General features: G+C 50.2%; 1 protein-coding gene across 2 annotated transcripts; it reads right to left on the reverse strand.

Annotated features, from left to right (window-relative positions):
• Window positions 1-3,967: 3,967 nt before the first annotated feature.
• LOC111921964 (uncharacterized) lies at window positions 3,968-14,939 on the reverse strand. Of its 2 annotated transcripts, XR_015281832.1 has the most exons (5): window positions 14,839-14,939; window positions 13,394-13,547; window positions 9,064-9,142; window positions 6,423-8,877; window positions 3,968-6,334 (listed from the first exon to the last, which is right to left on the reverse strand). XR_015281832.1 is itself a non-coding variant. In XM_086873227.1 (4 exons), the coding sequence occupies exons 3-4, from the start codon at window positions 9,113-9,115 to the stop codon at window positions 7,871-7,873; spliced, it is 1,059 nt and encodes a 352-aa protein (XP_086729353.1). In that variant the 5' UTR covers window positions 9,116-9,142; window positions 13,394-13,547; window positions 14,839-14,939; the 3' UTR covers window positions 5,517-7,870. The 2 variants fall into 2 exon arrangements, 1 of the variants encoding a protein (XP_086729353.1); XM_086873227.1 differs by having other exon boundaries at window positions 5,517-8,877.
• Window positions 14,940-16,443: the final 1,504 nt, after the last annotated feature.

Below are 16,443 nucleotides of genomic sequence, written 5' to 3' on the forward strand. Positions count from 1 at the left end.
GGCTGCTGAGTCTCAGGAGAAGGCTGAGGGACATGGACCCACCTTGTCCTTCCTGCAGAATTTTCTTCAGCATTTGCCTCATGGGTTTGGATGGCTCATGGGGTTTTATAACTCCTGTAGCTTTGGTATTTCCTCTTGAAGGACCTTAGAGCAAAATAATTCCATTTCACAGGAATGGATCCCAGAATGCAAATGCTCAGCCTGTGGGGTCTGCAGGGACACACCACTCACCCCTGCCATGGGAGCCAGGCTTGTGTGCAGCAACCAACCCAGGAGCTGGGAAAGTCCTCCCTGCAGACACACCTGTAACTCAACAGCCACAGAAGCTTCTGTCATCTCTTCTGATTTGAACAGGCAGCACTGAGCCTCAGGAGTGGTGAGAGGATCACACAGGGCGAGGGCACACACGTGCATGGCTCTGTCCTGGCACCTGCAGCGATGCTGTCCTGGCCAAGCCTTGGGCTCTGAGCTGGCAGCTCTCCCAGGGGGAAAGGCCTTCACCTACCCTCACCATCTTCCAGTGCCTCAGTCCTGGGCGTGGGTTGGGAAGCCAGATCACCTTCAGCAAGAGGTTTGGCTGAAAAAGAGGTAGGACAGAACAGCTCTCGTGGCTCTGTAGGAGACCCTCAGGCTCCCTGGGGCTGGCAAAGGAGCCATGCAAGGCACAGCCCCAGGGCACAGCCCTGGGCCCGGCCCCTTCCCTCTCTGCTCTTCTCCGTGGCTGCACAGAGCACATGGAAGGAGACACTGGCATTGTACACGGGAAGAAGATTGACAGCTAAATGCTCCTTCTTCCCACTGGTAGTGACCTGTGGGATCCCTCAGGGCTCTAGAAGGGAGCAGGGCGAGGTTTCCAGAGCCCATCAAGCCTGAGATTATGTTAAGAGATATAGCACATGAGTGAGCTCTTGCCACCTTGTCATTTTGTGTTCTGTCAGTAAAGGGAATAGAAGAACTTGCCTCCAGCATTCTCCAAGATATTCAAAGTATCATTCAGTAGCACTTCCAAATAATTGAGGTTGTATTCCAAATCTAGAAGGGAGCACAGATCAGAACAGTTTCCATGGTGCGCTGAGATCCCCTTCTACCTTAGGGAACGGGGCAGTGCAAAGGAGCCGTGCTAAGGCTGTGGGTGCCAGATGTCAGTGGACATGGCCACAGCTGCAGAGGGGCCTGGGGGCTCTGGGCTGGCTCCTGGTCACTCTCCACCCTCTTTGCAGGCCCTGTGCAGCATCCCTGGGAGAGGTGGCTGGAGCAGCCCAGGCCCCACTGGGGCCCTCTCTCTGCCACAGCTGAAAGAATTGTAAAAGCAGTGGGGAAGAACTACAGCAGGCAGTGCCACAACTGTCCCTCAGGCCCTCCCTCCCTCCTGCCCACGTTCTGCTGGGACAGCTCTCCCATCCCATAGGGATAGAGCCAGGTTCTTTCAGGATACAGTGGAGCCTTGCCCTCCCCCTCTGCCTATTCCCCACCATGGGCACCCCTTTGCAGCTGCTGCCAGGATTTGGGACCTGTCTCCCATGGAGGGACCCCAGCAGGACTGCTCAGTAGCCGAGTGCCCTGAGCCTGCTGGGGATAATTCCACTGGGCTGTGCCGGTCTTGTCCGGGCTGTGTCTGCACTGCCAAGCAGCAGAGATGGCAGCTCAAGCCTCAGCAGGGCTCAGGCCCAGAGGCACAGCAATTACCTCCTGGGACTGTGACTGTGCCTGGCATGGCCTCCCTTCCTGCAGCAGAGGCTGCCCATGGGCCACTGCTTCCTCTGGGAAACGCTGCCTTCAGCACAGCCTTTGGGTTCATCTCTGGAGAAAGGAAGAGGGATACATGCATCAGGTGGGGCTGTTTGTTCCCCAACATGAAGGTGGCATCTTCAGGAGGCAATAGTTGTCAAAGATATGGATAAGTTTCAGGAAGGCATCCAAACTTTGGAGCCAGGCCAGCCACATCTACCACAAGACTGGGAAATTGCAGGGGATTTCAGGTGTGCATGGCCCGTGCTGCAGTTTGGGCTCCCTGTCAGCTGATGCCAAATGCCTTCCTGCAGAGGCTGGGGAGAAGCTGCATCCAGGCCAGGCTGGGAAACAGCCCTGCAGGCTGTGAAAGCAGCAGAGGGGCAGCAAGGCTGCCATGGATCCCTTCCTGCTGTGCCGGGCATGGCGTGTCCAGATGTACAGAGAAAGCCCCCGGCTGCTGAGTCTCAGGAGAAGGCTGAGGGACATGGACCCACTACGGCGTCTCTCCAGATCACTCAACATCTTGTGTCCTGTAGGTTTGTTCCTCCCTCTAGGAGGATCTTAACAGAAAGTATTTCCATTTCAGATGAATGGATCCCACAGAACCAGGGCTCAGCCTGTGGGATCAGCAGGGACACACCACTCACCCCTGCGATGGGAGCTGGGCTTGCGTGTAGCAACCAGAAAAGGAGCTTGAAATGTCCTCGCTGCAGACACACCTGTAACTCAACAGCCACAGAATCTTCTGTCACCTGGTTCCTGCCACGTTGTCAATGATTATTCCTTGTTGTGACAGTGAGAACATACCTGCATGGGGCTCCAGAGGCAGAAAATCTTCATGAAGCCAAGCTGCTGGAGAAGCCTTCCTACCACCCTCATCTGGAAGGGAGCACAAATCAGAACCATTCCATGCTGTGCTGGGACCCCCTTCTGCCTTAGGGAACTGGGCACTGCAAGGGGCTCAGGTAAGGCCGTGGGAGCCAGATGTCAATGGACATGGCCAAAGCTGCAGAGGGGCCTGGGGAGCTCTGGGCTGGCTCTGGTCACTCTCCACCCTCTTTGCAGGCCCTGTGCAACATCCCTGGAGGGGCAGTGGGACCAGCCCAGGGCCCCTGAGGCCTCTGTCCCTCCCACAGAGAAAACCCTCCCTTAAGCCCTGGGGAAAACCATCCCCAACACTTCCCAGGGAGAAGGGAGCACTGTCCTGGGAAAGGGGACTGAGGCCGCCGGCTCACCTGCTCGCCCTGCTCGCCACGGAGCAGCCTGGGCAGCCCTGTCAGGCAGGGCCACTGCCAGGAGGAGCAGGAGGAGGAGGCGCAGAGCAAAGGCCATGGTGCCTTGCCCACTGCCAGTCCTGCAGCTCTTGCTGCCACCACTGTCCTGACACCGCTGTCCCAATGTCAGCACCGCTGCTGCCGCCGCCGCTGCTGCCACAACAGTCGTGGTCAAGGACTGACTGCTCGGTCCTTGTGGTGCTGGGCAACCACGGGGCTCTGGGACCTCTGTGACCTCAGAGCCTGCTGTCACCTCAGCCTGCTGTCACCCCAGAGCCTTCTGTGACCTCATGGCCTTAGATGTCTGCCCCAAGTGTACTCCCATCTGTACTAGAGGACTGCTCTGACTGTGAATCTTTGACTTCATCAAAGGGTCATTGCTAAACAAAACCTTGGTTTTGCCTGCTGACATTGCTGGTCAGGCAGTGTCCCAGGAGATGCTCTTGATGGTTGCCTCTTTTCCTGGGCACGGCACTGGAGGAGGTCCAGGCCCAGGTGATGCCACTGAAGGAAATGTGCCCTCATCCCAGGGATGCTCAACACAGACTCCCCCAGCCCCTCGGGGCCCTGCCTCTGGTCACAGCAGCCCCTGCCTGGCTCCTGCCTGCCCGCACCGTGGTCAGCCCTGCCTGCTCCTGGACATGGAGCTCAGCCAGGGCTGGTGCTGTGTGGGCTTTGCTGGTGGTACCAGCCAGACACTGGGGTGAGAGCTCCATCTCTTTATTGGAACAGAAGAGCTGTGCTGGGCCCTGCCCTGGCAGGAGGGACCCACCTTCAGTCCAGGCCACAGAGCAGGGCGGGTCCCTTCAGGGACACAGGGCCTTGCTTTGGGTGGTGGCAGCATCTGCACAGCAGCAAGCTGGTAATGCAGTGTCGTGGTTTTAAACCAGAAACTAACAAAAAAATTACTTATTTTTTGCAGTGAGATACGGATTAGAACAAGAGCAAAACAGGTTTAAAACTTAAAAGGAATAAAGAAAGTTTATTGACAAAATATAAGAATAAGAACACCAGAATAAACTTCCAGAAAACTCCTTTTATCCCCTACTACCCACCATTCTTTTGTTCACATGACAACACAGAGACCAAAGAACCTTGGAACTTTGGTGTCCAGAACAGTCCCTATTTTCGCTAGAGTCTTTTTATCAGTCTTTGTAGAGAAACAGAAGTCTCTTTCTGCTAATCTATAGAGTTTCTCACAAGAAAACTATTTCTGCTATAGTTTTCTATTGCCCTGATGTCAGCTGCCCAGAAATGCTGCTATCAGAGCTCACTCCTCCCATTTCACATCACTCTGAGGTGTGTATGGGCCATGAGTCTAGGGATGGCATTTAAAGGATGAGTTATTCAAAGGCAAAAGTCTTCTTCATCTGTCCTTGTGAGCTCTACTGGAAAACAGTTTTCTCATTGGCTCTCGAGGCCTCAAATTTTCGCTTCACCCTGTTCCAGCACCTCACCGCACCACAATCACTCTACTTTTTACTCAAAATTCACACTTTGAACACTCCATTCCTGCTCATATACTGTGCCATGAATTGAAGGAGTTTTTTCAAGACCTTATTGTCCATTCCCATAGCCTCAAGAGAAAGGTATTTCAGCTCATAAAGCATTTTCTTATTCTCTACCCCTTCTGAAACTTAATTATTTTCTTACTGTCTCCGATAGTTTTATGAAGTCTCTTTACATGTTGATTACTCTCTTTTTCTTTCTCTGGATAAAAAGATTAATCTGCAAGTCTCATCTGGGTAATGAAAGGGTTAAAATCTTGCCCAGGCTTTTGTAGGTGGTTCTGTGATCTCTGCTGGAGCAGCGGCTGGAGTTGTCTTCGATAGAAGATTCTTCATGGCTGCTCTGGAAAGTGTAGTCACCGCCTCAGCTCGCCGCAGGTTCAGAGCCCCTTTCTTTCTTCACTCGGCAGTCTCTAGTAAATTTAGTCACAGCAAAACCTGCAGCTGAGGCAGAGATTGGCTTGGCCCGGCCAGAGCCCGGGGAAAGCTCCCCACAAGCCCCCATCTCCTGACCGGGAGACATGGCAGCTCAGCCCAGCCCCCGCCCAGCCGCATGGGCGGTCAGGGAACGGGAGGCCTGGAGTTCTGTTACCTTTCACAGCCAGAAAACAAAGAGCCTAAGAGTGCTCTGACTTTACATCTTAAGGTAGGGTTCACAAGTTGATCTCCCTTTTCAATGGTTAAAATTGCTGTCAATTCCCAGTAATGACCAATAATTGGTCAGGAGAAGGGACTCCTTTCAGTCCCCAGCAACTTCAACTTCCTTAGCTCTCACAACCACCTTAAAGGTAAAGTCACCTCATGACAGGGACTTAGAAAGAAAGTTAGGTTTGGCAAGCCTGGGAAAAGTAGGCCCTGGGAAATGTTAAGCCTTGTGCTTGCTAAAGATCAGGTCAAACTGCACCTGTGTAATCAGTAGATGTTCATGATACAATTGTTAGATATGATTAGATATAATTATTGTTTAAAGAACATGAAGAACAATGTTAGGGGGCTGGGGGGGATCACAAGAAATCCATGCTTGGGTAAAAACAATGCATACAATAAAACAATGTAAGTTTAATAATTAATACGTAAGTTATATAATGATAGAGTATAAAAGATGTTCAACTCAAAATCGGGTCGGGTCAGATTTGGGTATGTGTACCCCTGACACCCAGAGCTCTTTAATAAAGCACCTTCATATAATCCTTCATGATTATGTGTGTTCCTGAACGCTAACATTTATATAATCAATAATCTCACAGTGCAAAAATATTCTGATAATCCTGTCATTTTGAATCATTTTCTTTCACTGCAATCCTCAAGCGAGGTGCACCTGCCTCGAGCGAAAGTTTGGGTGAGACACCTAACCACTAACAAGTGGCAAGGCCTGTGTGAGCTCATCACCTGGGGTCATGGGTATGCATGCGTTTCCACAGATACTGGGATACAGTGGATACCTGCAAGGTGCATTGGCTCTGATGTGCAACACCAAGGGCAGAAAGCAGCCAACAGGTGGCCCTTGGATGATGATCAAGGTACCAATGATCATTCAGATGGTCCTTCTACAAGCAGAGAGTGAGCATTCTTCCCTATGACTGTCAGTTCTGAGCAGACTGACGACGTTTTGTTTGCTGTGTGTTAACTAGTTGTATTAGAGTCAACCATCAGTTCTTTGCAAGAAAAACAATACTTATCAAGAATTCGGTAACATGCCAGAAAATCTCCCTGATCATTCTAAATCAGTGTCCATTCAATGTTCTGTTGGTAACTGAAAGGAGACCTCTTGTGCTGTGTTTGCTCTCTTTCCTGCAGGGGCCCAGCAGGAGATTACAAACACTGCTTTTTATTTTTAAAACAAAAAGGAGACCTCTTGTGCTATGTTTGTTCTCTTTCCTGCAGGGGCCCAGCAGGAGATTACAAACACTGCTTTTTATTTTTAAAACAAAAAGGAGACCTCTTGTGCTGTGTTTGTTCTCTTTCCTGCAGGGGCCCAGCAGGAGATTACAAACACTGCTTTTTATTTTTAAAACAAAAAGAGGGAATTATGCATGTTAAATATGAGCACAAACAGGGAGCACAGTGCCTGCAGAAAAGCAGGCTGCATAATTTTCTCAGTGTCGCCTGAGAAATCCTAAGAAGGAATTAAAACAATCCTCAGAGATAGAAGACAGCCTTGCAGGTGCTGTTTGTCAGTTTCTTGCTTTCTTGCGAAAGAAGATCGATGGGTGGTGAACCCCAATGACCAATGATGGTGATGTGTTAGTTCCAGTAAGACCAATAAGAGTTTTACCTTTCTGTACTTTCATGTATCAGTCTATTAAAGAAGATCTGAGGTAATACACCTTAGGCTTTCCTGTACAGCTCACAAGAGAGTCTGTGCTGTGCTTCTCGCCGTTCCCAATAGCGCAACACTTGGCTTTACAAACAAGCTGTGGGTCTGCTGATAAAATGAAACTATCACTGAGAGAGAACAGAAACAATGGGATGGATTCAACTGAAAGATGAAAGAAACACTGGGGAAACACCATCAAATTCCACAATGGTTAAGAATTAAGAAGAGGATTATGCATTGGCGGGGTGGGGGGGGTGGTGCTATCCCAGGCATCAGACGTTCCGGGAAGTCTGTACCTCTCAAGTCCCTCAGCCTATGGGGAAACAGAGAAGGGACATATGGCCGGGAATTAGGATAACAGGGAGGCTGCGCCCTCCAAAAATTGGAGAGACCCCAGGGGAATGCCCCATGGCCTCTCTCTTTATTTGAATGAAGTAAAAGGACTCCCCAGTCTCCTTTTTGGACATAAACCTCCGGTGTTCATGGATTAATTTTCCTGACACTAACAATTAATATGAAGTTCAAAACTCCTAACCTACGTAATTCAGAATATGAAAAATATGAAAGCTAAAACTTAAGGCATCACACCCTGAGGGGCTGTGGAATTGAATAATTTTGGGGTGGGATTGAGTAGCATTCAGTGGCACTGAGTGGTTTTGAGGTGACATTGAAGCCTCTCATCTCTATGAGTGCTAAGAAATGGAGACAACTACACCAAATACCCCCACAAACCCCAAATCCTCCCAAGTATATCCTTGAACCCCAGTTTCCCTTGAAGCTCTAGTAAAAAGAAAGGCTTTAAAGGTCTTGGATGAATTTGCTCATTTTTACCCCGATTTTGTCTATTTTAAAGGGATGAAGATGAATTAAAAGAAAATTAGGACTGAAACAAAAGCACCACCAGCCCAGTGTCTTCCCAATGCAGATCAGTGGAAACAGAGGTCATCAGGGCTCTGCCCAACGTGGGTCCTCTGATGGGGAATAAAGCTGGAGCACCACACGAAGCTCTTTCTGCACTTGGGGCACTCACAGGGCTTCCCTTACTGGTGCTTCTGTTGGTGTCTGGTCAAGTGAGAGCTCCTGGAGAAGCTCTTCCCACACTGGGGACACTCGTAGGGCCTCTCCCCAGTGTGGATGCGTTTGTGGGTAATGAGGCTGGAGCTCTGGCTGAAGCTCTTCCCACATTCCCCACACTCGTAGGGCCTCTCCCCTGTGTGGATGCGCTGGTGGGTGATGAGGGTGAAGTTGCGCTTGAAGCCCTCCCCACAGTCAGGGCAGCAGAAGGGCCTCTCATCCGTGTGAATCCGCTGGTGCTTGAGGAGATTTGAACTGGTCTGAAACCTCTTCCCGCACTCGGAGCACTCATAGGGCCTCTCCCCAGTGTGGATCATCTGGTGGATGGTCAATTGGAACCTCCGGTTGAAGGTCATTGCACACTCCCCACACTGATAGGGCCGTTCACCAGTGTGGGTCCTCTGGTGGCAGATGAGGCTGGACCTGTGGCTGAAGCTCTTCCCACATTCCCCACACTCATAGGGCCTCTCCCCAGTGTGGATGCGCCGGTGGGTGATGAGGGTGAAGTTTCGCTTGAATCCCTCCCCACAGTCAGGGCAGCGGAAGGGCCTCTGCTCACTGTGAATCCGCTGGTGCTTGAGGAGATGGGAGCTGGTCTGAAATTTCTTCTCACACTGGGGACACTCGTAGGGCCTCTCCCCAGTGTGGATGCGCTGGTGGATGATGAGTTGGGAGTTGAAGCTGAAGCTCTTCCCACACTCCAAGCACTTGTAGGGCTTCTCCCCATCCTGAAGCTGCTCATGGACCACCAGCTCAGAGCCCTGGCTGGATCCCCGGCCACCTTCCCGGCACAGGGTGGGTCTTTCCTCCTCAGAGCACCCTGGGATGGGTTTGGAGCCTCTCCTCCTGTGGGAACTCCATGGCTTTTCCTCCCCGTTGGATTCCTGTGCCGTGGAGCCACTCAAAATGGCCTCTTCCATGAGGTTCTGCTGTGGGGATTTGTTCTTCCTGGTCTCCATCCTCAGCTCCTTGTCTGGGGGAGGAAGGACAAGGAGAGGATGGGATTTGCCTCCGTGCCAGAGGGAAGGGGAAGGAGATCCCCCCAGTGCGTCCCCGGCAGGACGGCGTCGGCAGCGGGGTTGTCCTGCAGCCGGGGGCCAGGCTGGGCTGGGAGATGGAGCAGGAGAGAGGGGGAAAGGGGCACTGACTTCCTCCTCACCTGCCTGGGTGTCCTGGGGCATCTTCCTCTTCCTCACAGCCTCCTTCTCCATCCAGCCAAGATTTGGGAATGGGAAATCCTGGTTTGGGGAAAAATATAATGCATGAGGACATTGGATTAAGGGGTTTCCTCTCTCCAAGTCCACCTTTAGAAGTCACTAGGCAGCTGGTGCCCATATAAATCCCCCAAACACCAAGATTCAGTCCTGAAAATGTCTCCCAGGAGTTCCCCAACTCTGGTCTCTCCCCTTTGCTGTTCAGGGGTTCCTCCCTATCCCAGCTGCTTGGGGTCACGCTTGTACAAGAGGTCCCCCTGTCTGCTCAGTCCTTGCCCTCCCCAGGCTGCTGGGAGTGCCAGGAATCTGAAAAGTTCTTCCTGTTCCCATCTCCCCACTTAGGGATGCTGGACCCCCTTAAGTGCCCCCAAGAGGGATTTTCCACCCAGCTTTGGAGTTCTTCATTCTCCAAACATCTTCCAGGAAATAACCCAACCCAGGGATCCCCCAGGATATCTGGGCCGAGCTCCCACTCCCCAGGCACCTGTGGGATGGGGGTGATGATCTCACAGGTGGGGGCTGTGAATTCAGGGAGTGCTCGACCTCGTGGTTCCTTCTCCTTTCCTTGATCTTCCTTTGTTCCTCCTCTTCCTCCCGTTCCTCCTCCCTATCCCCACCTTCTTCTCCTACTGCCATTTCTTCTTGCTCTCCTTCTTCATCCCTCCTCTTCCATCCCTCCTCCTCCTCCCCCAGGAGCAGTGACACCCTCGGTGCCCCGTTCCCAAACCCCTCACAGCCCACGGCAGGAGCGGGGATGGAGCCGGGACAGGTCGGGATGGGCAGCGCGGGGCTCTCCGCTGCTCCCACCCGCTGGGGACGGGGGGAACCCGGCCCGGGGAAAAGGAGAGGGAAACTGGGAAAATTGGGGGCTGCAGATCCAACCTGGGGCTGGCTGGGGACCCTGGCTGGGGACTGCCAGCCCTTGGGGCTCCTCTGGGGAGATGTGGGACCGGGGAACACAGAGAGGGCTGGGGGATCCCAGGAGTTGCAGCACTGGCAGGGACTGGTTTGTACTGGAATGATACTGGAACCTTACTGGGGCAACTGGGAATCCTTGGGAATGAGCACAAGACGCATGCTGATGGTAGCTGAGATATACTGGGGGTGTCTGTGACCATACTGGGGGGATTGAAATAACACTGGGAACAATGGGAACCATGCTGGGGACAGCTGGGATCCTACTGGGATCACAGTGGGAGCAACTGGGCCATGCTGGGTAAGACTGGGACCACACTGGCAGCAACTGGGACTGCATCAGAGTGACTGGGAGTGACTGTGAGCAACTGGGATAGACTGGGAGAGAGACAAGTGCAGGTAAATGGCAGCAATGGGAACTACAGTGGATAATCATGGCAACAGCTGTGCCCATGCTGGGGTCATACTGGGATCCTACTGGAACTAGCTGGGATCATACTGGGGGTGACTACAAAGGTGCTGGCTGGGACTGGAACCATGCTGGAGATGAATGGGAGCAACTGGGCCAACCCTGGGAGAGACAGGGAGTCACTCTGGCCATAACTGGAACCATACTGGGATGATCTGGAAGTGACTGGAACTATACTGGAAGTGTCTGGTACAACAGCTCATACTGGGAGTGACTGCGATTGTAGTGGGAGTGACTGGGATCATCCTGGAAGTGACTGGAACCATACTGGGAGTGACAATGGCTCCTACAGGGATAGCACTGGGAACCACTGGGATTACAGTGGGTGTGAATGGAACCCGACTGGGGGTTACTGGGAGCTATTGGGCCCATGTTGGGAGGAAAATGTGGACACATTGGGAGCAACTGGGATCAACTGGAAGGTACTGGAACCATGCTGAGGGAACTGAGACCACAACTGGGATCACAGTGGGAGAAACAGGGAGCCACTGGGAAAGACAGGGATCATTCTGAAGTAACTAAAACCTTACAGGGGCAACTGGGATATACTGGAAGGTCTGCAATCATAGTGGGGTTAATGGATCCACATTGGGAAGAGCTGGGACCACCCTGGGAGAAACTGGGTGTGAGTGGGACCATGCTGAGATGGACTGGGACTATTCTAGGGACAACTGGGATCACACTGGTAGGAACTAGGAACAACTGGAACTATTCTAGCAGCAACTGGGAACATACTGGGATCACAGTGGGAGCAGCTGGGTCCCTGCTGGCTGAGACTGGGATCCCACTGAGGGTAACTGGAATCATACTGGGATTCACTGGGAGTGGCTGGGAACAACTGGAATCATGCTGAAAGCGACTGGGAGGAAGTGGGAATGACTGGGAGCATGCTGGGGCTGACTGGGATATACTGGGAGAGACAGGGAGTCCCAGGGATCACACTGGAGGCTACTGGGGTCACACTGGCACTGCCAGGGAGCAACTGGGGGCCACTGGCCTCATCCTGGGAGTGACTGGGATTAGACTGTAAGTGACTGGGAGTTCCTGGGATTAGACTGGGAGTATGAAGGAAACTGGAAAATTGGGGAAAAAATGGGGGAAAAAACCAGGATAAATTAAAGGAAAACATCAGGGAAAAATCAGGGAAAAAAACAGAAAAAAAAAATCACGGTGAAATCAAAATAATGGCATAAAAATCATGAAAAAATTGGGAAAAATTTGGGGAAAACCAGAAAAATTTGACAAAAAATTTGGGAAAACCAGGAAAAATTTGGGGAAAAACAAAGAGTAAACTCAAGGAAAAGAAAGTGGAAAAAATTGGGAAAAATCAGGAAAAATGGGGAAAAAAATCAGGAAAAAATAGGAAAAGAAGGAAAAATCAGGAAAAAAGGGGAAAAAAATCAGGGAAAAAGCCCGAGAAAATCAGAAGAAAAACTGGGAAAGAAATTGGAAAAATCAGGGAAAAACAGGAAAAAAAAGATAAATAAAATCTAAAAAAAATGGGAAAAAATTGTGAAAAAATTGTGGGAAAATAAGGCAAACAATTAGGGACATTTGAGAAGAAGTTGGGAAAAAGCTAGAAAAAATTTGGGAAAGGAAGAGAGAAAAATCAGAAAAAATGGGATAGGCATTAAAAAAATTGTGAAAAATCGGGAAAAATCAGGAAAAAATTGGGAAGAAAATTGTAAAAATCAAGGAAAAACCAGAAATGTTTGAGAGAGCTTGCAAAAAAATCAGGAAAAGCATTGGGAAAAAATTAGAAAAAAATGTGAAAAAAAAGAAAGATCAGGGGAAATCATGGAAAAAGATAAAAAAGTCTGGAAAATATCAGAAAAAAATAATGAAAAAATCAGGAAAAAAAAAAAGGGGAAAACCAGAAAAACTTTGGAATGAAAAAGGGTAAAATCAGGAAAAAATTTGGGAAAAAATTGGGAAAATTTGAGCAAAGAGAGAGGAAAGAAACCTGGAAAAAATCAGGAAAAATCAGTAAAAAAAAATAGGAAATACATGTAAAAATCAGGGGAAAATTATGAAACAATTGGGGAATAAACAGGAAAAGATTGTGAAAAGAAGAGTGAAATATCAGGAAAAAATGTGGGAAATCAGGAAAAAAAATGGAGGAAAAAATTGGGAAAAAAAAGGTAAAACAAGGGAAAAATGATGAAAAGAAACTGGGGGAAAAAACCTTGGAAAAATGGAAAAAAATTGGGAAAAAGCCAGAAAATATTTAGGAAATGAACAGGCAAAAATCAGGAAAAATTAGGAAAAAAAATGGGGAAAAATTGGGGCAAATCAGGAAAAAAAATGTGAAAAATATGCGAAAAAAATGGTGAACAATGAGGGAAAAATCAGGAAAAGAAAAAAAGAATAAAACTGGGAAAAAATCAGAAAAATATCAGAAAAAAGAAAAAGAATTGGGGGAAAATCAGGGAAAAAATTGGGAAAAATCAGGGGAAAAATGGGAAAAATCAGGGAAAAATGGGAGAAAAAGTTGGGAAAAAGACAGAAAATTTTGGGAAAAAGAAGAGGGAAAATGTGGGAAAAATCCTGGGAAAGTCAGGGAATTTTGAGCAAAAACTGGGAAAAAAAAAAAAGAAAAAATTGGCAAAAGAAAGAAGGGAAAAAATCAGAAAAAAAACCCAGAAAAAAACAAGAAAAAACAGAAAAAATAAGGAAAAAATGGGGGAAAAAAGAGTGAAAAAATTGGAAAAAATATTAGGGAAAAAATGGGAAAAATCAGGGACAAAGTGAGGAAAAGAAAGAGAAAAATAATCTGGATAAATCAGGAAAAAGCAGGGAAAAAATGGGGAAAAAAACTGGGAAAAATCAGGAAAAAAACAGGATGAAATACCCCTATCCCATTTTTCTATGGAATTTTGGGAATTGCCTACCTGGGAGGTTGTAGAAGAATTTCCAGACCTGGGAATCCGGGGAGTGGAGAAAGGTGGAATTGCAGATGAGCTGGTCCAGATTTTCAGGAAGGTTGATGGCCTGGTCCTCTTCCAGCTTCCAGAATGTTCAGATGAATCCCACGCCTCCTTCCAGCTGGAGATCATGGAAATATCATGGAAAATCATGGGAAAGCTGTGATTCAAATTCATGGAGTTTTGCCCCCAAAACACCCTTTTTTCCTGCCAAAATTTCTATTTCCCCCCCCCAAAATTTCAAATCTCCCCCCAACAAATTTCAATTTTTGGGATAATTAAATGGGGAAGATAGGGGGAAATGGAGGAAAAATGGGGAAAAGTTGGGAAAAACTAGAAAAAAATGGGGGAAAAGAGAGAAAAACGAAAGGAAAAATGGGGGAAAATCAAGCCAAAATGGGATAAAAATAGGGAAAAAATGAGATAAAAATAGGGAAAAAATAAGATAAAAATAGGGAAAAAATTGGGGAAAATGTGATGGAAATGGAGGAAAAATTGGGAAAAATGGGAGAAAGAAATGGAAGAAAATGGGGATAAAACTGTGGGAAAATGAGATAAAACCAGAATTAAAATAGGAGAAAATAATGGAGGAAACTGGGAGAAAAATGGGAATAAAAATGGTAAAAATGAGGAAAACATGGGGGAAAAAATGGAAGAAAATGGGGAAAAGAGGAGACAACATGGGGAAAAAACTGGGAGAAAATGGAGCAAAAAGAGATAAAATGGAGAAATGTGGAATAAATAGATTAAAAAAGGAAAAAAGTGGGAAAAAATAGGAAAGCATGGGGAACGATTTGAGTAAAAATGGAAGAAAAATAAGAAAAAAATCAGAAAAAATGGTAAAAAAGGAGGAAAATGAGATAAAAAAGGGAAAAATTGAGGGAAAAAAAATGGGGAAAAGATTGGGGAAAAATAAAAAATAGGATAAAAATGGGGGAAATGGTATGAAAATGGGATAAAAATTAGAAAAAATTGAGCAAAAATGGGAAAGAAATGGGATAAAAATGCGGGAAAGTTGGATAGAAATGTGGAAAAATGGGATAAAATGGAGACAAATTGTACTCTAATAGGGAATGACTGGGAGTGATTTGGCTTATCGTGGGGCGCAGAGGAAACTGGAGCCACACGGGGTGAGCAACTGGGCAATGCTGGGAGCAGCTACTGCCGGCACCGGGAGCCCCGAACCCCTTTCCCGGCCATGCCGGACCCGCATCCCCCCGGCCCCTTTGCCGGGGCTCTGCCGCCACCGCCACCGGGACCCCCCAAAAACACCTCCCGGGGACCCCCGGGGTGCCCCCGAGGGGCATCTGCGGCTCGGCTCTGGAGCCCTGCCATCCCCAAACATCCCCCCCAAAAACCCCAAAGCCAGGGAGCCCCGGGGTATTTGGGGCGAGCTCCCCCTCCCCGGGCACCTGCGGGATGGGGGGCGATGGTCCCGAAGGAGCTGCAGATGCAGAGAGCGGGGAGCGCAGGTGGAGCCTCCTCTGCCTGCTCCAGCTCTTCCTCCTCCTGCTCCTCCTCTTCCTCCTCCTCTGTCCCTCCTCTTCCTCCTCCTCTGTCCCTCCTCTGTCCCTGGGCGTGGTTCGGAGCCCTCGGGTGAGCGGGGCCGGGCCGGGACACGATGGGAAAGGGCTGGGTCCCCCCCAAACCGAGCTGGGGGCAGCGGAGCTTTGGGGGAACAATGGGAACGGGGCGGGACAGGGGAACAGGGGGAGGTGGGAGCACTGAGGGTCCCCCAGTTCACCCCAGGAGCCCCAGGCCCCGTCCCAGCCCCCCCAGTTCCCCCCGCAGCCCCGGCTGAGGGGGGCTCAGCCCAGGAGCCGCCGTCGTTCGGGGCTCCCCCGAGTGCAGGAACGGGAGAGTTCCCGGCTCGGGGAGGCCCCAGCACAGGAGGGGATCTTGTCCCTCTTCCAGGGCCTTCCAGGGTCTTCAGGCCCCTCTCAAGAGGAGTTTTTCTCTTTTTCAGGTATTTTTTGGGGGGGATCCCACCACTACAGGGGTGTTTTTTCCTCCCCATTTTAGGGTGTTTGTGCGGCCGCAGCCCCACAAGCCCCTTTTGAGGGGGGATCATGACGGCTTTAAGTGACATTTTCAGGGGTGTCCCCACCCCAAGCCCCTGTAGGGGATGTTTTGTCCCCCAGGGTGGATTTTGGGGGTTCTCTCTACCATGGCCGCTTTAAGGGCCCCCGGTGTTGTCGGGTCCCACTGTAACTCCTCTTAAAAGGGCAACACCGCTCCCGTTGGTTCCGGCAGTGGAGCCCGGGAGGGGTTGGGGGTCCCGGGAGGGGTTTGGGGGTACCTGGGTGATGCCGATGGAGATGATGGGGTCTCCATGCTGGGTATAAACCTTCATGAGGGGTTCCTGGGGGTTTTCAGAAGTTCTGGGTGTTTTTGGGGCCATGGTGTTTTTTGGGGGTTCCCAAGGGGGTTTACAGGAGTCCCGATGGGGGAATTTGGGCGATCCCGGGGATGAAATTTGGGATCTCAAGGCTGTTTTGGGGAACCTGCTGGTGATGGACATGGGGACCCCATGCCAGGTATGAACCTTCTCAATGTCTGTATGGGGTTTTGTGGTTTTGGGGAGTTTTTGGAGCATCCAGGGCTGTGTTTGGGATCAGGGGAGGTTGGGGTGTCCCGGGGGGTTTGGGGGTTCTCGGCAGGTTTGGGGGTACCTGGGCAATGCGGGTGGCAGTGCTGGGGACCCCGTGCCGGGTTTGAACCTTCTCACTGCCCACGGGCAGCGTCAGCGTGTTCAGGGAGATCCTGGGGGGCCCGGGGGGTCACCCCAAATCCCAGGGACCCCAAATGCTGAGGGACCCCCCGAACTGCCCTCACCGCTGGATCTGCTGCAGGCAGGGGGGCACCAGCACTCGGCCCCCACCCTCCACCATCACAGGGGGGCTGTGGAAGAAATCTGGGGGTGCACGGACAGGTCGGGTGGGACCCCCAAAGTCCTGGGGGAGGGGACACGGGGGGACTTCCAGTTATCAGGGGATGAGAGGTGACCCAGGAAGAGT

This window comes from Cyanistes caeruleus, unplaced genomic scaffold (assembly GCF_971803275.1).
Source record: "Cyanistes caeruleus unplaced genomic scaffold, bCyaCae1.hap1.1 HAP1_SCAFFOLD_89, whole genome shotgun sequence".
Lineage (NCBI taxonomy): Eukaryota > Metazoa > Chordata > Aves > Passeriformes > Paridae > Cyanistes > Cyanistes caeruleus.